At 47.0% G+C, this 22123-nt stretch overlaps 1 protein-coding gene across 10 annotated transcripts in view; it reads left to right on the top strand.

Moving 5' to 3' along the window:
- The window catches only part of LOC129832045 (elastin-like), a 93390-nt gene that overhangs the window by 36525 nt on the left and 34742 nt on the right, over positions 1–22123 (top strand). For all 10 annotated transcript variants that reach the window (XM_055895761.1, XM_055895762.1, XM_055895763.1 and 7 more), the window contains exons 6-9: positions 16815–16946; positions 17155–17292; positions 21232–21273; positions 21649–21681. In XM_055895761.1, coding sequence (XP_055751736.1) covers positions 16815–16946; positions 17155–17292; positions 21232–21273; positions 21649–21681 — 345 coding nt within the window. The remainder of the gene's footprint in view (positions 1–16814; positions 16947–17154; positions 17293–21231; positions 21274–21648; positions 21682–22123) is intronic.

Consider the following 22123-nt stretch of genomic DNA (forward strand, 5'->3'; position numbering starts at 1 on the left):
CTGCAGGCACTCCTCATAGGTCAGGCCTGCAGGCACTCCTCATAGGTCAGGCCTGCAGGCACTCCTCATAGGTCCGGCCTGCAGGCACTCCTCATAAGTCAGGCCTGCAGGCACTCCTCATAGGTCAGGGCTGCAGGCAAGCATCATAGGTCAGGGCTGCAGGTCACTCCTCATAGGTCAGGCCTGCAGACACTCCTCATAGGTCAGGCCTGCAGGCACTCCTCATAGGTCAGGCCTGCAGACACTCCTCATAGGTCAGCCCTGCAGGCACTCCTCATAGGTCAGGCCTGCAGGCACTCCTCATAGGTCAACCCTGCAGGCACTCCTCATAGGTCAACCCTGCAGGCACTCCTCATAGGTCAACCCTGCAGGCACTCCTCATAGGTCAGCCCTGCAGGCACTCCTCATAGGTCAACCCTGCAGGCACTCCTCATAGGTCAACCCTGCAGGCACTCCTCATAGGTCAACCCTGCAGGCACTCCTCATAGGTCAACCCTGCAGGCACTCCTCATAGGTCAACCCTGCAGGCACTCCTTATATGTCAGGCCTGCAGACACTCCTCATAGGTCAACCCTGCAGGCACTCCTTATATGTCAGGCCTGCAGACACTCCTCATAGGTCAGCCCTGCAGGCACTCCTCATAGGTCAGGCCTGCAGACACTCCTCATAGGTCAGCCCTGCAGGCACTCCTCATAGGTCAGGGCTGCAGACACTCCTCATAGGTCAGCCCTGCAGGCACTCCTCATAGGCCAGCCCTGCAGACACTCCTCATAGGTCAGGGCTGCAGACACTCCTCTTAGGTCAGGGCTGCAGACACTCCTCATAGGTCAGGCCTGCAGGCACTCCTCATAAGTCAGGGTTGCAAGCACTCCTCATAGGTCAGGCCTGCAGGCACTCCTCGTAGGTCAGCCCTGCAGGCACTCCTCATAAGTCAGGGTTGCAAGCACTCCTCATAGGTCAGGCCTGCAGGCACTCCTCATAGGTCAGGCCTGCAGGCACTCCTCATAGGTCAGGGCTGCAGGTCGGTCTTCATAGGACAGGCCTGCAGGCACTCCTCATAGGTCAGGCCTGCAGGCACTCCTCGTAGGTCAGGCCTGCAGGCACTCCTCATAGGTCAGGGCTGCAGACACTCCTCTTAGGACAGGGCTGCAGACACTCCTCTTAGGTCAGGGCTGCAGACACTCCTCATAGGTCAGGCCTGCAGGCACTCCTCGTAGGTCAGGCCTGCAGGCACTCCTCGTAGGTCAGGCCTGCAGGCACTCCTCATAGGTCAGGCCTGCAGGCACTCCTCATAGGTCAGGCCTGCAGGCACTCCTCGTAGGTCAGCCCTGCAGGCACTCCTCATAGGTCCGGGCTGCAAGCACTCCTCATAGGTCAGGGCTGCAAGCACTCCTCATAGGTCAGGGCTGCAAGCACTCCTCATAGGTCAGGGCTGCAAGCACTCCTCATAGGTCAGGGCTGCAAGCACTCCTCATAGGTCAGGGCTGCAAGCACTCCTCATAGGTCAGGGCTGCAAGCACTCCTCATAGGACAGGGCTGCAGACACTCCTCTTAGGTCAGGGCTGCAGACACTCCTCATAGGTCAGGCCTGCAGGCACTCCTCATAGGTCAGGGCTGCAGGTCGGTCTTCATAGGTCAGGCCTGCAGGCACTCCTCATAGGTCAGGCCTGCAGGCACTCCTCATAGGACAGGGCTGCAGGTCGGTCTTCATAGGACAGGGCTGCAGGTCGGTCTTCATAGGTCAGGCCTGCAGGCACTCCTCGTAGGTCAGGCCTGCAGGCACTCCTCATAGGTCAGGCCTGCAGGCACTCCTCATAGGTCAGGCCTGCAGGCACTCCTCGTAGGTCAGGCCTGCAGGCACTCCTCATAGGACAGGCTTGCAGGCACTCCTCGTAGGTCAGGCCTGCAGGCACTCCTCATAGGTCAGGCCTGCAGGCACTCCTCATAGGTCAGCCCTGCAGGCACTCCTCATAGGACAGGGCTGCAGACACTCCTCATAGGTCAACCCTGCAGGCACTCCTCATAGGTCAGGGCTGCAGGTCGGTCTTCATAGGACAGGGCTGCAGGTTAGGTCAGACTGTACTGTACACAGCTGGGCTGACCTACTGTCTGTATCTGTCTGGAATGATCTCACAGAACCAGTCAAACGTCCGACTCAGAAGACTCCACATTATCATATTGCAAAATTAAGCAGTGAAATATTGGAGGGTGTTTCTCCGTATGTGAGCTTCCTGGGATTTGAAAAAAAGGCTGACCCGAAGCTCTATTTTTATCCTTTGAGAAGGGATGTTGAATTCACCTAAAAAGGAGTGACTCAGAAAGATGAGAGAGGATGGATAGAACTGAGAGAGATGCGGTTGAGAAAGAGGGAGGGATGAGAAAAAGTTAGAGGGACGATAGAGAGAGAGCAATGAGAGAGACTGGAACACCATGACAAAAAATAATTGGAGAGGAGTGAGAAAATGACAGAGGGAGTAAGAAAACAATAAATGAGTCAGAACAGGGAAAAGAAAGTGAGTCAGAGATATGATGCGAGTGCTTAGCCAACAGAAGACGAGCTGGGAGACGGTAGGCTTTGTTCATTCACAGATAGCACTACGTGTGTGTGTGTGTGTGTGTGTGTGTGTGTGTGTGTGTGTGTGTGTGTGTGTGTGTGTGTGTGTGTGTGTGTGTGTGTGTGTGTGTGTGTGTGTTTAACTATTCTTGTGGGGACCAGAAGTCCCTACAAGAATAGTAAACAAACAAAAAGTTGACCAGCTGGGGACATTTTGTTAGTCCCCACAAGGTCAAATGCTATTTCTAGGGGGTTTAGGGTTAAGGTTAGAATTAGTGTTAGGGTTAGAATTAAGTTAAATATTAAGGTTAGGAGCTAGGCTTAGTTGTAGGGTTAGGAGCTAGGGTTAGGTTTAGGGTTAGGATAAAGTTTAGGTATTTGGGTTAGGTTTAGGGTTAGGGTAGGGTCAAGGTTAGAGTTAGGGTTAGGGTAAGAGTACGGGTTAGGGTTAGGTTTAGGGTTAGGGGTTAGGGAAAATATGATTTTGAATGGGACTGAATTGTATGTCCCCACAAGGTTAGCTGTACAAGACTGTGTGTGTGTGTGTGTGTGTGTGTGTGTGTGTGTGTGTGTGTGTGTGTGTGTGTGTGTGTGTGTGTGTGTGTGTGTGTGTGTGTGTGTGTGTGTGTGTGTGTGTGTGTGTGTGTGTGTGTGTGTGTGTGTGTGCAATGTGACGGTCATAACATTTTGTCATACGATTATTGTCATGCAAAATAATAATTAATAATGAACAAGCATAGCATCTCCACGCCTCCACACATACAAGCTGCTTCTGGGAGCCTTTGGAACATCTACATTTTAATAAGTATAATAAATCAACTTGATATAAACCATAACAATAAATCCATGATTTATTTTACGCAGGTCTAAAGAAACATTATGATATGAAGAAAATGTTTTCAGATTAACAGAATATGAGTTGGCCTACTGTATGTTATCTGGCTATGCGGCATGCCATAGGCTGTAGGCTTGTTCATTTAGCAGACATGATATTATTATTTTATATTATATGATTTTATAGTAAGAAGAATATAATTGAACATAGCTGAATAAAATTTTAAGGATATTTTTATCATTGCGCATATGAAAGCTATGTTGAGCATACAAGTGATAATTTGAAACAGATCCTATAGGCTACGGTAGATTATTATTGTTATTTTGCAACTTTAATTGTTAATAATTCAAACCTTAGAATATCTTACAAATCAGAACATATATGGGATGCATGATGCGGCTATAGGATATTGATTACTTGAGAAAGTCGAAAAAAAAGCTTGTACACTGTTCCTTACCTCAGGCTGCACACACTGTTCTCTCCTCAATTGATCATATTATCACCCATCAGACTATTCTCAATTTAATATTGTCTTTACTAATATGTTACATTAGTTTAGATTTAGAATGGCCCATTATCAAATGTGCAGGAACAGTTGCAGGGAAAAAATATGTCATCCGCTTATGCTCTCGAATAACGAATGGAGGCGCTTTCCCGCCTGTTCCTTCGGATAGGCTACTTTGGTTATTTCACTCCACTTATCAACCACTGTTTGAGGGGCATGCAGTCTCTCCCTGCGCAACAGGTGATATTCCGCCCAAACTCTGTATGCTATGGGCTCCCCAACACTGTTCCTGCACATAACAAGTGCTTAATCAAGTGACATCTGTTCGGGAACATCGAAAGTAACATGTTTTCACAACCAAACATATTTCATTAAACTGTTGACAGCTCCTCTCTCTGCGTGCTTGAGCAAGTAATGAAGGAGAGAGGGGAAGTAGATGGAAACGCACGGTGGTGAAATATTCTGTAGCCTATTAATTATGAAAATATAAAAAATTATGAAAATCCCCAAAATTCCCTGTGTACTACCAGGCTATTCAAAATCCGATAGAAATGCACTATTGAACCAACAGCATTGCCTAGGCCTATACTTTCTCTCTGAGACTCATGAATAGAAACTTTGGAGTGTAGCATAAGGTAACCAGTCCATCTAGTATGCATAATAATACAGTCCACACTCAAAAGTAATTACTAGAGTATGTTTATAGGCTAACCGATTAAATACATTTTAAATCAGTTTTTTAAATGTTATTCTGCAAGCTTGGGCTCATACAGTGAGGAGAACAAGTATTTGACACACTGCCGATTTTGCAGGTTTTCCTACTTACAAAGCATGTATGTTACGTTTCCAATGGTGAATGAAGGAGTCAGGCGCAGAGAGCAGGGTAGCTTCGAGCAAGTGGATATACTTTAATATTCCAAAATAGAATATAAACGAGACGGCTACGCCACATAACAAAAGGGCGCGTCAACATCCAGTCCACAAATAAACAAGGACAAAATCCACACGAATACAAACACCACAAACAGAATAACAAGCCCGCACAAAAGCCAGCGGGCCTACTGGCCTTAAATAGCCTACCCACAAAACTAAACTCAAAACAGGTGCACCCAATCAGCCCAAACTAACAGAAACAAAAAGAAGAGAATCGATGGCAGCTAGTAGGCCGGTGACGACGACCGCCGAGCACCGCCCGCAGAGGAAGAGGCACCATCTTCGGCGGGATTCGTGACAATGTAGAGGTCTGTAATTCTTTTATCATATGTACACTTCAACTGTGAGAGACAGAATCTAAAACAAAAATCCAGAAAATCACATTGTATGATTTTTAAGTAATTCATTTGCATTGTTGGCCCAATGCTTAAAAACTGGAATTAAATTATCCTGCATCATTGTGACGTTGGAATAATGAATCAAATGCATTATTATTTGAATATTGAAAGGGTGTAGGCAACAGAGAAGGGCAGAGAAGGGTGCAGTTTGAAGTCATGTGGAAGTGGTGCTGGAGATGGAGGCGTTGGGAGCAGAGGTGATGTCGTTAATGTTTGTGTGCATCAGTCTGTTGTCTTTTGTCTGTGTATGTTTATATTGTTTGTACATTTTATTAAAATAGTTTTGAAAAAATAAGAAAAATTGAAAAAAAAATTGTTATGGTTGTTTGTTATCTTTGTGAGTGACTCCACTCTGTCCAGGCCCGGTAAGATGGACTTTAAATTCAGAGGGCTATCGATTCTGATGAGTTTTCTCATGGAATTGTATCTGTTGCTTTATTGTATCTTAAAGATGAAACTGAATACTTCATTGTGACACAAGCTGACTTCCTTGTGCTACAAGTTACTATATTCAGTACCAGCTGTACCAGCTGTGTTCTCACGATGGTCTCTTTGTGTTTCTGTGGTCTTGTTCGTTCTGCTGACCATGTTCTCACAGTTATTAGTGGTTTGTGGTCAGTGGAAGACTCTCCCCATGTGTCTCCTGTCCTGGTCTCTTCAACCTCTCTTCCATACACAGTCTGCCAGTGGTTCTGGACTGAAGCCTCCACCCCTCCCCTGTCTTTAAGGTTTGCTGCCAGTGGGTCTAAAGCGAGCATCCCATGCCTGTACAGTCTCCCCTTTCCTCACCCCCCTCCCTCCTTTCCTTTCCCCTCTCCTAACCCTGCCAGTGTGTCTGACTGTGCAGCTCCAGCCACTCCCCTGCACAGTGTCTGCCAGTGGCTCTGGTCTGGAGTAAGCAGCTCTCTCCCCTGCACAGTGTCTGCCAGTGGCTCTGGTCTGGAGCGAGCAGCTCTCTCCCCTGCACAGTGTCTGCCAGTGGTTCTGGTCTGGAGCGAGCAGCTCTCTCCCCTGCACAGTGTCTGCCAGTGGCTCTGGTCTGGAGTAAGCAGCTCTCTCCCCTGCACAGTGTCTGCCAGTGGCTCTGGTCTGGAGCGAGCAGCTCTCTCCCCTGCACAGTGTCTGCCAGTGGCTCTGGTCTGGAGCGAGCAGCTCTCTCCCCTGCACAGTGTCTGCCAGTGGCTCTGGTCTGGAGCGAGCAGCTCTCTCCCCTGCACAGTGTCTGCCAGTGGCTCTGGTCTGGAGTAAGCAGCTCTCTCCCCTGCACAGTGTCTGCCAGTGGCTCTGGTCTGGAGCGAGCAGCTCTCTCCCCTGCACAGTGTCTGCCAGTGGTTCTGGTCTGGAGCAAGCAGCTCTCTCCCCTGCACAGTGTCTGCCAGTGGCTCTGGTCTGGAGTAAGCAGCTCTCTCCCCTGCACAGTGTCTGCCAGTGGCTCTGGTCTGGAGTGAGCAGCTCTCTCCCCTGCACAGTGTCTGCCAGTGGCTCTGGTCTGGAGCGAGCAGCTCTCTCCCCTGCACAGTGTCTGCCAGTGGCTCTGGTCTGGAGCGAGCAGCTCTCTCCCCTGCACAGTGTCTGCCAGTGGCTCTGGTCTGGAGCGAGCTGCTCTCTCCCCTGCACAGTGTCTGCCAGTGGCTCTGGTCTGGAGCGAGCAGCTCTCTCCCCTGCACAGTGTCTGCCAGTGGCTCTGGTCTGGAGCGAGCAGCTCTCTCCCCTGCACAGTGTCTGCCAGTGGCTCTGGTCTGGAGCGAGCAGCTCTCTCCCCTGTACAGTGTCTGCCAGTGGCTCTGGTCTGGAGCGAGCAGCTCTCTCCCCTGCACAGTGTCTGCCAGTGGCTCTGGTCTGGAGCGAGCAGCTCTCCCCTGCACAGTGTCTGCCAGTGGCTCTGGTCTGGAGCGAGCAGCTCTCCCCTGCACAGTGTCTGCCAGTGGCTCTGGTCTGGAGCGAGCAGCTCTCCCCTGCACAGTGTCTGCCAGTGGCTCTGGTCTGGAGCGAGCAGCTCTCTCCGCATCCATCTGGCAGAGAGGCCTAAGTGTTGTTTATGCAGGGATGGAGAAATCTCTCCCCTCCCATTTCCCCAGCCGTCCATAAAGCTAAATCATCACTGGACCGACCTCAGTTACAGTCACTGTCAGACTAGGGGCTCTATTCAATCCGTGTGGCGGATGTTCAGCGTTACAGCGTGATCAAAATGTAAAGTCAATGTTCCTGCATTAGTGGAGACTGCATTCACGGTAAACGCTGCACATTTAGTCTCAATCGGTTGAGCGATTGAGATTGAATAGAACCCTAGGTCCTAGGTTTTGAGTCTTCTGCTGGCACAGTATCCAAGTGAAAGAAAATGAAGCCTGGAATAAACATGGTATGAATCAATCCCAGTTAGAAATTTAACTAGACAGCGTATATCGCCCAATAGCTATAACATCACCCTATTATTTGGGAAAGCTGGTTACATTATGCAGCTCCCAACTCTACGTACTGTTACAAGCTTTAACACATAGGCCTGATGGGCTTGTAGGAAATGTGGGTAGGTTTATTATCCTATACTTACTGTAAAGGATGCTTTGTGGGTGTTTTAGCTGATACAGTATCATGTTATGACTTGATTTGTTGTTGTCACGACTCCCGCCGAAGTCGGCCCCTCTCCTTGTTCAGGCGACGCTTGGCGGTCGACGTCACCGGTCTTCTAGCTATCACCGCTCCACCTTTCATTTTCCATTTGATTTGTCTTGTTTTCCCGCACACCTGGTTTACATCCCCTCATCACTCTACGTGTATATTATCCTCTGTTCCCCCCATGTCTATGTGTGTAATTGTTCTTTACGTTTATTGCGTGACGCGACAGGCTGTTTTTTCCCGGGTATTGTTTTGAACCCGCGGTATTGTACACTGCTCAAAAAAATAAAGGGAACACTTAAACAACACAATGTAACTCCAAGTCAATCACACTTCTGTGAAACCAAACTGTCCACTTAGGAAGCAACACTGATTGACAATAAATTTCACATGCTGTTGTGCAAATGGAATGGACAAAAGGTGGAAATTATAGGCAATTAGCAAGACACCCCCAATAAAGGAGTTGTTCTGCAGGTGGTGACCACAGACCACTTCTCAGTTCCTATGCTTCCTGGCTGATGTTTTGGTCACTTTTGAATGCTGGCGGTGCTTTCACTCTAGTGGTAGCATGAGACGGAGTCTACAACCCACACAAGTGGCTCAGGTAGTGCAGCTCATCCAGGATGGCACATCAATGCGAGCTGTGGCAAGAAGGTTTGCTGTGTCTGTCAACGTAGTGTCCAGAGCATGGAGGCGCTACCAGGAGACAGGCCAGTACATCGGGAGACGTGGAGGAGGCCGTAGGAAGGCAACAACCCAGCAGCAGTACCGCTACCTCCGCCTTTGTGCAAGGAGGAGCACTGCCAGAGCCCTGAAAAATGACCTCCAGCAGGCCACGTTTTAGTAAGTAGAAGGCAAGGCAGAGTTTGGACACAGCTACAGTGTGTGTTCAAGACACACACTGACCTGTTTAATGCTAGTATCATTTCTCAACCCTGACTTGTCAAGAAGGGATTCAGCGGGCAGGCAGTGAAATGCATATGTGGACCATCTGGGTGATGTTATGTGCATATCCAGCTTTACATACCATGGTCACTGGCTCCACTGTTTTTCTCTCCCTGCATGTTTTGACAATTGCTCTCCTCAGACATAATAAATCATGGACAGAAATGAGCAGGTATTTGTGTTTATAGTGTGTGTGTGTGTGTGTGTGTGTGTGTGTGTGTGTGTGTGTGTGTGTGTGTGTGTGTGTGTGTGTGTGTGTGTGTGTGTGTGTGTGTGTGTGTGTGTGTGTGTGTGCGTGTGCGTGCGCTCGTGTGCGTGCGCGAGTGTGTGTGTGTGTGTGTGTGCCTGCGTGTGTGGGAGCAGATACATGTGTTGGCCGGTATGAGAGATGGGTCTAGAGATATACTCCTGACCTATTGTAGGGCTCGGCCCTGGCACAGCAACTGTGATATTCCTTTGGACCGGGATGAAAAAATACCAGGATATTAGCATGTCAGAATCTATTTCTCTACTCTCTCTCGTACAGAGCCTTAAGAAAGACTGTTGAGAGCTAATAGAAAGGGAGAGCAGGAGGCTGTGTGATCTGTTTGAAAGGGAAAAGAGCAACGGGTGACATACTGTATGAATTGAGGCATAAACAATTATGTCATTCATCGCTAACTCAATGAGTGGATATGTCATGACTCGTGACTCACACTGCTCTGTATGAATGAGAACGGTAATCAAGTGTGATAACTTCTTTACATCAAGGCATGTGATTAGACAGATTTTGTCATGGTGAGATGGAGGATGGAGGTTCGTTGGGAGGGTTAGTTAGAAGGCATGTAAGTGCATATGTAAGCATATACTGTGTGCGTGTGTGTGTGTGCGTGTGTGTGCGTGTGTGTGTGTGTGTGTGCGCGCGTGTGTGTGTGTGTGTGTGTGTGTGTGTGTGTGTGTGTGTGTGTGTGTGTGTGTGTGCGTGCGTGCGTGCGTGCGTGTGTGTGTGTGTGTGTGTGTGTGGACGTCGCTAGGCAGGACTCGGCTAGGTTAGGCTTGGCCCGGTGGCTTCACTGTAATCCACATAAATCCAACGGATCATTTTACAACGGCCTGTAAATTGGAGCCATTCGAAAGAGCTGCTCGCCCCCACAGAGTGTGTGTATGTGTAAATGTGTGTCTTAGTGTACATGGGTGTGTATTAGCTAGTTTGTGCAAAAATGTGCATCGATGCCAGGCAGAGTATCCATCAACCGCAGGACAAACATATCTGAACCCGGACCAATTCTTATAACGACCAAAAGAAAATAATGATCCTCAACAACGTTGGAAAACCAGGAAATAGGCTAGGCGGGCCCAAAAAATGCCTCCAATTTCTCCAGCTTTTATTCCACTCGTTTGGGCCTGGACACTGGCCCGAAGGCATCGACACAAACTGAATGAGAGAAGCCCAAGAGCCCTGGGCCTGAAACCAGCACCACCCGGCCTGTTTGTAGAAGCCGAAACTCCCTAACAGTTCAATACTTGGGGTCCTCTGGCAGGGACCGGGCTTTGGGACCTCTTTCTGACAATGACTCCATGGAAAGGAAGGAGAAAACAAAGGGCTCATCGCCGACTCAGAGCCTGGCTTTTTGTCACTGACCAGGGGAGTGTGTGTGTGTGTGTGTGTGTGTGTGTGTGTGTGTGTGTGTGTGTGTGTGTGTGTGTGTGTGTGTGTGTGTGTGTGTGTGTGTGTGCGTGTTTGTGCGCGCAAGTGTGTGTGTTTAATTAGTCCAGCATGCGTCTTAAATCCACTCCGCATAGCTGCTTCATGACTGACGGCTTGGAAAACCTGGAAGTGACAAGGAGCAGGGGAGGTCACCAGAGGGAGAGAAAGGGGGATGAAGGAGGAGAGAAGAGAGATGACGGGGGGAGCTACGGCGTGTTCCACTCACGCGATCTGGAATCACCGCTAGTACCTAAAGTCACTCCTCCTTGTTCTGATCCAACATCATCGTGCGCTACTAACACAAGAATGCACCATACCCAAATGAGGCACTATATCAGCCTACATCATGATCATTTGATTACTGATACCAGCGGCTGTAATGACAGTGAAAGACATCTATTATGATGTGTACTGGGCCTATAAAGTGGAGGCTGGGGGCTGGAGTCCACCTGTCAGTCACAGCTAACCACAGACTCTCCAAGGACATGGGAGCGGATTGTAGCTTTAATGATATAGACATCCACAGGATTTCAGACTCACGCCTTATCAGAACATCAGAGGACAATCCCAGACTATCTCACTGGCTGTGTCATTATTAGTGTTGGTATTAGATCATGCCTGACTGTATGCCTGGTTATCCTACAGTATCATCTGTCCACATCCTTCCACATTCTCTATCTATTCTATTTCGACTGGGCTGCTCAATATGCTCAAACAGAGCACAAACCCAGGGCTGGGAAAGTAGAAACCTATAGTGTCCTGTATGTTAGCTCCGTTAGGCTCCACACTAATAATCTCTGGCCTCGATAATCTACCGTGACTGCAGTCTCACACTTATCATGTTTGGGAGGTAATTATACTCCACTGGAGAGAGAGTAAAAGGGCCCAGAGATGTTCTGGTTCTGAAGCTCCTATCCCAGGTCTAGCTCTCACCACCCCACCTGCTGTCAGTTACTGTGGAACCCTGCCATGGAATTCTCCACTCTCTTAAATTAAACCCTTCACCAGTCCCAGCTGGTTCCTGAGAGAGAAGAGAGGGGGGGGGGGGGGGGGGAAGAAGACAGGCTGAAAGAGAGAGTGTGGGGAGAGTGGATCCATCTTTTTTTTGGCTCCCTCTGCATGCTCCTTTTAACTCAACAAGCCTGATGTGCAGAGCCACTGTGACCTGACCTCACCAGACCAGACTGGACTAGATGATGGAGAGAGAGGGGGAGAGAGAAGAGGAAGGGAGGAGATGGGGGGAGAGAGAGAGAGAGAGAGAGAAATCTCGATTATTGGATTGCCTTACGCAAAATGTACGGTTGCAAGAAAAAGTATCTGAGCCCTTTGGAAATACCTGGATTTCTGCATAAATTGGTCATAAAATTGTATCTTATCTAAGTCACATCAGTAGACAAACACAGTCTGCTTAAACTAATAACACACAAACAATTATATGTTTTCATGTCTTTATTGAACACACCGTTTAAACATTCAAAGTACAAAAAGTATGTGAACTCTTGGATTTAATAACTGGTTAACCATCCTTTGGCAGCAATATCTTCAACCCAACATTTTCTGTAGTTGTGGATCAGACCTGCACAATGGTCAGGAGGAACATTGGACCATTCCTCTTTACAAACTGTTTCAGTTCAGCAATATTCATGGGATGTCTGGTGTGAACCGCTCTCTTGAGGTCATGCCACAGCATCTCCATCGGGTTGAGGTCAGGACTCTGACTGGGCCACTCCAGAAGGCGTATTTTCTTCTGTTGAAGCCATTCTGTTGTTGATTTACGTTGATTTGTGTTTTGGGTTGTTGTCCTGTTGCATCACCCAACTTCTGTTGAGTTTCAATTCGCGTACAGATAGCCTTACATTCTCCTGCAAAATGTCTTGTTAAACTTGGGAATTCAGTCTTTAGCTTGAAGTCTTTAGCTGACACTCTGTGCTCTTGCAGTCATCTTTGCAGGACGGCCACTCCTAGGGAAAGTAGCAACAGTGCTGAATTTTCTCCATTTATAGACAGTTTGTCTTACCGTGGACTGATGAACATCAAGGCTTTTAGAGATACTTGTGTAACCATTTCCAGCTTTATGCAAATCAACAATTCTTAATCTTAGGTCTTCTGAGATCTCTTTTGTTTGCAGCATGGTTCACATCAGGTAATGCTTCTTGTGAATAGCAAACTCACATTTTGTGAGTGTTTTTTATAGGGCAGAGCAGCTCAAACCAACATCTCCAATCTCATCTCATTGATTGGACTCCAGGTTAGCTGACTCCTGACTCCAATTAGCTTTTGGAGAAGTCATTAGCCTAGGGGTTCACATACTTTTTCCAACCTACACTGTGAATGTTTAAATTATGTATTCAATATAGACAAGAAAAATATAATAATTTGTGTGTTATTAGTTTAAGCACACTGTGTTTGCCTATTGTTGTGACTCAGATCAAATTATTATGACCAATTTATGCAGAAATCCAGGTAAATCTAAAGAGCTCACATACTTTTTCTTGCCACTGTATGTGGTAACAGAGAGGAGAGAATAGGAGGGTGTCTTTGAGACACTATTGAAACCAGACCCACTGTTCTCCGTTACATGAGCTCTTCTCTTTTATCCGTACTGTCGCTACAGAATCAGACCGAGAACATACACGATGACCTGAAGGCACCCGTTTGTTTTGGCAGTTTGTCTGGCCAGCTCCAGTCCAATGTTGATGTAGTATGTGATAGGTATATTGGTCCAATATGTCATTCATCACATTTTAGTTTATGAAGAAAGTATGCTGTGCCCAATACACTAATTTGCTTCAAGAAAAACACCATATTCTACCTCACCAGGTACACATACTGTACAACTGACTGCACAGCTGCAACAACAAGAGATCCCTTCTGAATGGAAATTCTCTGCTAAACACGCTAACACGTTAAACCTATCTTGACACACCATACGTAGTGCCGTTTCAAACAGAGGGAAAGTGTGATGCATTCAACTGCATTATTATCAGTCACCTTATAATTTCCTGGCTCTGCAGCTCGCTCTCTCTCTCTCCTGTACCGGGTTCTCTATCCTCTCTGTCTTGTATTTAAAGTTGTTGACCTTTACACGGCTTCTCTCTGTCTCGGGTCCGCTGCCAATTTGGTTTCCATTAGCCCTATGGTGTCTCTGCTGTGGCTCGCATGTCTCACATAGACAGACGTCCATTTTGACTCACGTACACTATAATGACCTGTCAGTAATCTGCAAATTGAATGTCTAAACATCAAATAAGAAACAGTGTGTTTCACAGCTAGTCAAGGTCAGGTTGACGCAGTTTCCATGTGTGCGGTTCATTACAACAAACAAACTTGTGTCTTGCAGTTGCTCGCTTCCAACAAGTTAATGTGTGAGCTAAGACAGACATGTTTGTGTGAACTGACATACTGTAATAATAGGCCTCAGACAAAGGCCTGCTTGTTGGAGCTGACAGCTCTGAGTAAATATGACTAAAACAAAGGGCTTTTGTACTGAGCTCTTATGCGTCTCGGTGATACAATCTGTGGAAGGTTGCCAATCAGCAAGGGTCCGGACGGAGCATGTTGCTGTGTTCTCTTACCCTTAAAGAGAAAGAGACATGACTTTGTAGGCATTACGGTTACTGTAGCTTCCCTTTCAGCTGTTTTATAGAAGTGAGATCCAGTGATGTTGGAGCCAGAGAAAATTGAGTCCTGTGGTGACTGGGACGGCCTAGCTGTCTCTACTGTCTTTGAACCTGGTGTGAGTCTCTCTTTCTTATTCTCTTTCTCCTTGCCTTTCTCTCTCTCTTTCTCGCTCTCTCTCTCTTTCTCTCTCTCACTCACACACACACACACATACGTTCCCTCTCAGGAAGAGTTGGTGGTGTCTGCCTTTCGTCTCCTGGTCTGCGATCAGAGGGATCAGAGCAGCGTAGCAGGTGGCGGTCAACCCTGAGTGCTGAGCTTGTCTCACACAGCCAAAAGAGAAAAAGCGAGGCCATATGTGTGTGTCTCTCTCTCACACACATATACATACACACACACACACCTCAGACCTGTGCTCCTCTCCCAAACAGAGAGCTGCCAGTGAAACATTCCAACCCTGTGCTGGTCTTTTGTCTCCTCTGAAAGTTATGAAAAACCAACAGCTTTGAGATAGACTGGCTCTCCAACCCCAGGCCAAGGGAGTGTATCATTTCGACTAATGTACGACCCTGTCTTGCCTCTTCCTCAACCCTGTGCTGCCTCCTCCTCATCACCTCCTCATTTCCAAGAATATCTGTTGGTTGAGCAATGGAATGAGAAGAAGGTTTGAAGGAGGTGGATTAGTCCGAGGCTGTTTAGCTTAGCGTCTGTCTCGCCTCTTCCTCCTCCTCATCACCTCCACGTGTCTAAGAAGCCTGTCAGCTGTCGGTTGTACAACGGGAGGTGGAGGAGGGTGAGGAGGAGGTCTGGAGGAGGTAGGATTAGCAGAAGGACATCTAGCTTAGTGTGGTGGGGATCTCAACGCCTTAGCAGGACGTTGCCCATGATTGTTTTGACTAGAGGATGAAACCCCAATCCTCTGTTTTGTTCAATCGCTCTCTCCCCTTACATTCCTCCACTCCTCTCTCCCCTCTTTCCTCTGCTTTCTGCGGACAGCTGGGCCATCTCCATAATCATCTCCCTCCTCTCTTTCCTCTCTCCTCCGTCGTTTCTCAGACGCCTCACAGTTGGCTATTCTTCTCACCCCCTTGTCACGGCCTACAACACCTCAAACCAAGACCAAACCAAGATCTCTTCTGGTCTAGTCTGGGTCTTTCACAGAAGTCATTTCATTTTAGCCTTTGATAGATTAAGATGATATGATTTTATATAATTCCCCAACCGTATGCCACACAGCTTTACAGGGATGCCCAGTATTTACATTGTAGGCCTGTGTTGGGTCGTAGTCCACTCCAGGGGTGCATGCTTACACCTCATGCCGGTTCTCTCCACTTCATCAACCCAGTGCACTAGGACCCCTGTAAAACGCAGTGGCCCAGCTACTGCTAATAGACTGTAAGAATCGTACTAACACTCCCAGTGACTTACTCAGTCCCCTACAGGACCCCTCTGGGCTGGAGGAGGACCCCTCTGGGCTGGAGGAGGACCCCTCTGGGTTGGAGGAGGACCCCTCTGGGCTGGAGGAGGACCCCTCTGGGCTGGAGGAGGACCCCTCTGGGCTGGAGGAGGTCATGGAGTAGGTCGTGTTTACTGAGTAGTCATCTCGACACCCAAAACTCACGTGTGCTCTGGTCAGCTAGCTCCTCAATTTAACATTTTATTTGTTAACTCTGTCACAAGAGACTAACTGAGCAGAATAATGTACCTACTGTCTACAGCTGGACTGTAGGTACATTATTATACTGTCTACAGCTGGACTGCACTGCCTCCTTCCCAGGGCCAGAGACTGGGGCGACCTACTAATGCTAACTATATCCAGGTCATGACTCTTGATTACTGTTACCATATTTAATGCTGTTTAGGTCATGTTTTATCACCCTATTAAAACTTAAGTTCATGACAGTAGGAGTGTCCATTAACTGAATTATTCTTACAGCTATTGTGTCAGTGTCAGGGGTGGCTGGCTCCTTGTGTCTTCCTTAGTTATCTTGTCATGTGGAGGACGAGGTTTTTGGGGGGTCTAAGGCACTGCAATTCAGTGCTAGAGATGTCACTACAGATCCTGGTTCGCTTCCAGGCTGTATCACAACCAGCCGTGATTGGGAGTCCCATAGGGCGGCGCACAATTGGCCCAGTGTCGTCCGGATTTGGCCTGGGTAGACCGTCATTGTAAATAAGAATTTGTTCTCAACTGACTTGCCTAGTTAAATTAAATAAAAATCTTACTGTCTGTAATTGAATGAATTACAATGTGAGGGTTTAGCCACAGGTCAACGTCTGATTAAGGATTGTGAAATATTTAAAGGTGGCGAAAAGACAGAGCGTTTCTCGCTGCCTGAGTTTCCCCCTGTTCCCGCTTCTTCTCCCCCACCTCCCCTGCCACTGTTTTGTCAGCAATAAGAAACCCAAGCTGGAATATGAATTAATTTATGTATGATTACCATGTGGGAAGAATACTTTTTTCTCCCCATAGAGACTGTTGCTGTGTGCCAAAATACTGTTGCCACATCAGAATAACTTTCCTCTCGGCCTCTGACTCCCTCTAGTGGTCACAATCTGACATTACCACCACCAGCACTTTGCAGACCTACTACAGTATATATACAACCAAGTCAAATCTCTATCTTCTTTCCACAACCTATGCACTTCATGTGGATCTGAAATTATGTTGTTCACTAACCCTGCCTCATACGCTCTCTCCCTCCCTCCCTCTCCTCTCTGAGGTTATGGGAACCTTGGTGCTGGTGGTGTTGGGGGCGGTGGTCTTGGTGTTGGAGGATATGGAGCTGGTCCTGGAGCCACCGGTCTAGGAACAGGAAGCTTTGGAGGAGGAGGAGGATACGCTAAGCCTGGAGGTACAGTACCACAGTGTGACATCAAGTTCTTGGCCCACCAGTAGTACTGACCCTATGTCTTAGTGCTGTTCAAACTAATATTATGCTAAATGACCACTTAGGTTACCCATCACTCCTAGCCACATTAGAGCACTTCACAATATGACACAATGAGACACTGAGAGTGTTAAAGGGTTGGATTAATAACCCCCCACGTCACTCTCCTCAGCTGGTTATGGAGGAGGCTCGCCGTATGGAGGCTCGACTTATGGAGGAGGTGGTGCTGGGGGCTTCTTCCCTGGAGGTGGTCTGGGACAGAAGGCAGGACCCAAACCAGGCTATGGGGCAGGAGCTGGACTACAACCAGGTACTGTACAGACAGAATAGATTCTCAAAGCCATGTTTCTCTACTGTACTTCTGTGGACCAGCTTTGGTCTACGACAGGTATTCCCAAACGCAATGCTGTCGGGGGTACGCCAAATAAAAATGTGATTCACATTTTTATTCACATTTTCAAACAGTACATTTACATTTTCCAAAGGGGCTATACATTTAAGTGAGGTTTTTTTCTTGCCTGAGTAGCCTTGTTTCACTGCCAAAAACAAAATTAAACCATCTAGTTAATGTTCACTGAAATAACAACACAATGTCAAATACAGGTAGCCTAGTCAAATAATTAACATCCAATCACATTAACCATTACTCTCTCGTGAGAAACCTTCACTCTTGCGCAGACATTTAGAAATGAAACATGACAATTTGAAAAATAAGCCACAGGACTTTTTTGAGCGAGAATAAAGACGACTTTCGAGTAGTAAGACATGTATAAAAGTAACAGATACCATTAATAAAAAGAGGCTAGAAGCGTCTTATATGGTGAGCTACCGAGTGGCTAGGACAGGCAAGCCCCATACTATTGTGGAGGACTTAATTATTCCTGTTGCCGCGGATATGGCTGGGACAATGCTGGGGGAAAAGGCCAAAAAAACTATACAGACAATGCCTTCATCAAACAACACTGTTTCATGACACATCAGTGACATAGCAAGAGATGTTTTGAAACAATTACTGTTTCGCATACAAGCCAGTGAATTGTATGCGTTACAGCTGGATGATTCAACAGACGTGGCGGGCCTGGCACAGCTCCTGGTATATGTACGTTTCGTTTATGGGAGGTCAATTAAGGAAGACATCCTCTTCTGCAAACCACTGGAAACCAGGACAACAGGAGAGGATATTTGTAAAGTACTGGACAGCTTTGTGACATCAAATTAACTTTGGTGGTCAAGATGTGTTGGTATGTGTACTGATGGCGCAAAAACCATGACAGGGAGATATAGTGGAGTGGTAACGCATGTGCAAGCAGTTGCTCCCTAAGCCACTTGGGTAAACTGCAGCATCCACCTAAAGGCTCTTGCTGCCAAGGGAATGCCTGACAGCTTGAAAGACATTTTGGACACTACAGTGAAAATAGTTAACTTTGTTAAAGCAAGGCCCCTGAACTCTCGTGTATTTTCTGCATTATGCAATGATATGGGCCATGTAACGCTTTTACAACATCCAGAAGTGCGCTGGTTTTAAGGGGCAAAGCATTGACACGTTTTTTTTAATTGAGTGAAGAGCTTAAAGTTTTCTTTACTGACCATCATTTTCACTTGTCTGACCGCTTGCATGATGACAAGTTTCTCACACGACTGGCCTATCTGGGTGATGTTTTTTCTCACCTGAATGATCTGAATCTAGGTTTACAGGGACTCTCCAGAACTACACTGCTCAAAAAAATAAAGGGAACACTTAAAAAACACAATGTAACTCCAAGTCAATCACACTTCTGTGAAATCAAACTGTCCACTTAGGAAGCAACACTGATTGACAATAAATTTCACATGCTGTTGTGCAAATGGAATAGACAAAAGGTGGAAATTATAGGCAATTAGCAAGACACCCCCCAAAACAGGAGTGATTCTGCAGGTGGTGACCACAGACCACTTCTCAGTTCCTATGCTTCCTGGCTGATGTTTTGGTCACTTTTGAATGCTGGCGGTGCTGGCGGTGTCCAGAGCATGCAGGCGCTACCAGGAGACAGGCCAGTACATCAGGAGACGTGGAGGAGGCCGTAGGAGGGCAACAACCCAGCAGCAGGACCGCTACCTCCGACTTTGTGCAAGGAAGTGCACTGCCAGCGCCCTGCAAAATGACCTCCAGCAGGCCACAAATGTGCATGTGTCTGCTGAAACGGTCAGAAACAGACTCCATGAGGGTGGTATGAGGGCCCGACGTCCACAGGTGGGGGTTGTGCTTACAGCCCAACACCGTGCAGGACGTTTGGCATTTGCCAGAGAACACCAAGATTGGCAAATTCGCCACTGGCGCCCTGTGCTCTTCACAGATGAAAGCAGGTTCACACTGAGCACATGAGCACATGTGACAGACGTGACAGAGTCTGGAGACGCCGTGGAGAACGTTCTGCTGCCTGCAACATCCTCCAGCATGACCGGTTTGGCGATGGGTCAGTCATGGTGTGGGGTGGCATTTCTTTGTGGGGCCGCACAGCCCTCCATGTGCTCGCCAGAGGTAGCCTGACTGCCATTAGGTACCGAGATGAGATCCCCAGACCCCTTGTGAGACCATATGCTGACACATGCACATTTGTGGCCTGCTGGAGGTCATTTTGCAGGGCTCTGGCAGTGCACCTCCTTGCACTAAGGCGGAGGTACCGGTCCTGCTGCTGGGTTGTTGCCCTCCTACGGCCTCCTCCACGTCTCCTGATGTACTGGCCTGTCTCCTGGTAGCGCCTGCATGCTCTGGACACTACGCTGACAGACACAGCAAACCTTTTTGCCACAGTTCGCATTGATGTGCCATCCTGGATGAACTGCACTACCTGAGCCACTTGTGTGGGTTGTAGACTCCGTCTCATGCTACCACTAGAGTGAGAGCACCGCCAGCATTCAAAAGTGACCAAAACATCAGCCAGGAAGCATAGGAACTGAGAAGTGGTCTGTGGTCACCACCTGCAGAATCACTCCTGTTTTGGGGGGTGTCTTGCTAATTGCCTATAATTTCCACCTTTTGTCTATTCCATTTGCACAACAGCATGTGAAATTTATTGTCAATCAGTGTTGCTTCCTAAGTGGACAGTTTGATTTCACAGAAGTGTGATTGACTTGGAGTTACATTGTGTTGTTTAAGTGTTCCCTTTATTTTTTTGAGCAGTGTATATTCAATGTGCGGGACAAAATTGAGGCTATGATTAAGAAGTTGGAGCTCTTATCTGTCTGCATTAACAAGGACAACACACAGGTCTTTCCATCATTGTATGTTTTTTTGTGTGCAAATGAACTCAAGCTTACGGACAATGTCAAATGTGATATAGCAAAGCACCTGGGTGAGCTGGGTGCGCAATTACGCAGGTACTTTCCCGAAACGGACGACACAAACAACTGGATTCGTTATCCCTTTCATGCCCTGCCTCCAGTCCACTTACCGATATCTGAACAAGAGAGCCTCATCGAAATTGCAACAAGCGGTTCTGTGAAAGTTTTATTCAATCAAAAGCCACTGCCAGATTTCTGGATTGGGCTGCGCTCAGAGTTTCTTGCCTTGGCAAATCGTGCTGTTAAGACACTGATGCCCTTTGCAACCACATACCTATGTGAGAGTGGATTCTCGGCCCTCACTAGCAAAAACTAAATACAGGCACAGACTGTGTGTGGGAAATTATTTAAGACTGAGACTCTCTACAATACAACCCAACATTGCAGAGTTCTGTGCATCCTTTCAAGCACACCCTTCTCATTAACCTGTGGTGAGTTATTCACCATTTTTGATAAAAAAGTAAGGTTTTATATGTAAGATGGCTAAATAAAGAGCAAAATTATTGCATATTAATATATTATTATTTGTGCCCTGGTCCTATAAGAGCTCTTTGTCACTTCCCACGAGCCGGGTTGTGACAAAAACTCACACTCATTCTTATGTTTTATAAATGTATCGTATAGTGTGTGTGTGTGGCAGGCTTACAATGATGGCAAAAAAACTACATTTGACAGTACGCTGACCCTGGTGCTAGAGGGGTATGCAGCTGGAGGTTGAATGCTTGAAGGGGTACGGGACTATAAAAAGTTTGGGAACCACTGGTCTCCGTGATAGTATTGCAATTTACATGTACATTTTAGTAATTTAGCAGATGCTCTTATCCAGACCGACTTACAAATAGTGCATTCATCTTAAGATAGCTAGGTGGGATGTTTTTCAATATACATTTAGCAATATGTCAGAGCTATAAATCTTTGTTTCTTTCAGGCTATGGTGCAGGTGGACTACCCGGGGGTGGACTACAGCCAGGTACAGTACACACTACACAAGACAGGACAGATCCTTTGTTTCTCAACAATCATTCTGTGGGCAATCCATGCAGTGGTCCATGTGATTGATACTATAACTTACAAGTCCTCACGTTTTCAAGTTGTAGTTTTAACCAAAGCTGTACTCCAAAGAGGAGAACCATGGCTTGCCAGTCCCTGGTGCCAACATGTTTGAGAAACACAGGCCCTAGACTAGAGAGTTGTGTGGGTAGAGTCTGTATCAAAGAACACTTTATTGCCATTCAATAATGTTGCTATGGATTTCTCTGTGTTGTGGAAAGCTATAAAACATCCAAATACACATATATCACATCAAACTATAATCCAACCATATTGTTTCTGTGTTTCTCTACAGGCTATGGCGGTGGTGGATTACAGCCAGGTCTAGGTGAGTGGCATGGGTGCCATGTTGGCACCCAAGGTCCCATGACCTATTGAAATCTTACAGTCGCAGCGGCCATTTTAGAACTAGTGAGCTACTTTCTGTATATACTCTACCTTCTGTATCTCTTGTTCAATGGAGCTGCAGGAAAGGGTCCCAAACCACCCAAACGAGGTTAAATTATGTTCCCAATAGACTAGAGACACAAGAAAGCAGAGGTTATCTGATCTAAAAAAGCATTTACTAACTGTAAAAACCTTAAATAACACATACATTTGTGTGCTCACATACTATGAGAAAATGTTTCACATCAATTGCATCCAAACTCTTGACATGATTTATAAGTTGGCGTAGTCTAGATAGTTTAAGCAACAATATTGCCTGAACTACATTGTTTTGGAGTATGTGTGTACATGTTCAATGAAGGGTATCATGGCTTAGCATTATG

This window comes from Salvelinus fontinalis, chromosome 33 (assembly GCF_029448725.1).
Source record: "Salvelinus fontinalis isolate EN_2023a chromosome 33, ASM2944872v1, whole genome shotgun sequence".
Lineage (NCBI taxonomy): Eukaryota > Metazoa > Chordata > Actinopteri > Salmoniformes > Salmonidae > Salvelinus > Salvelinus fontinalis.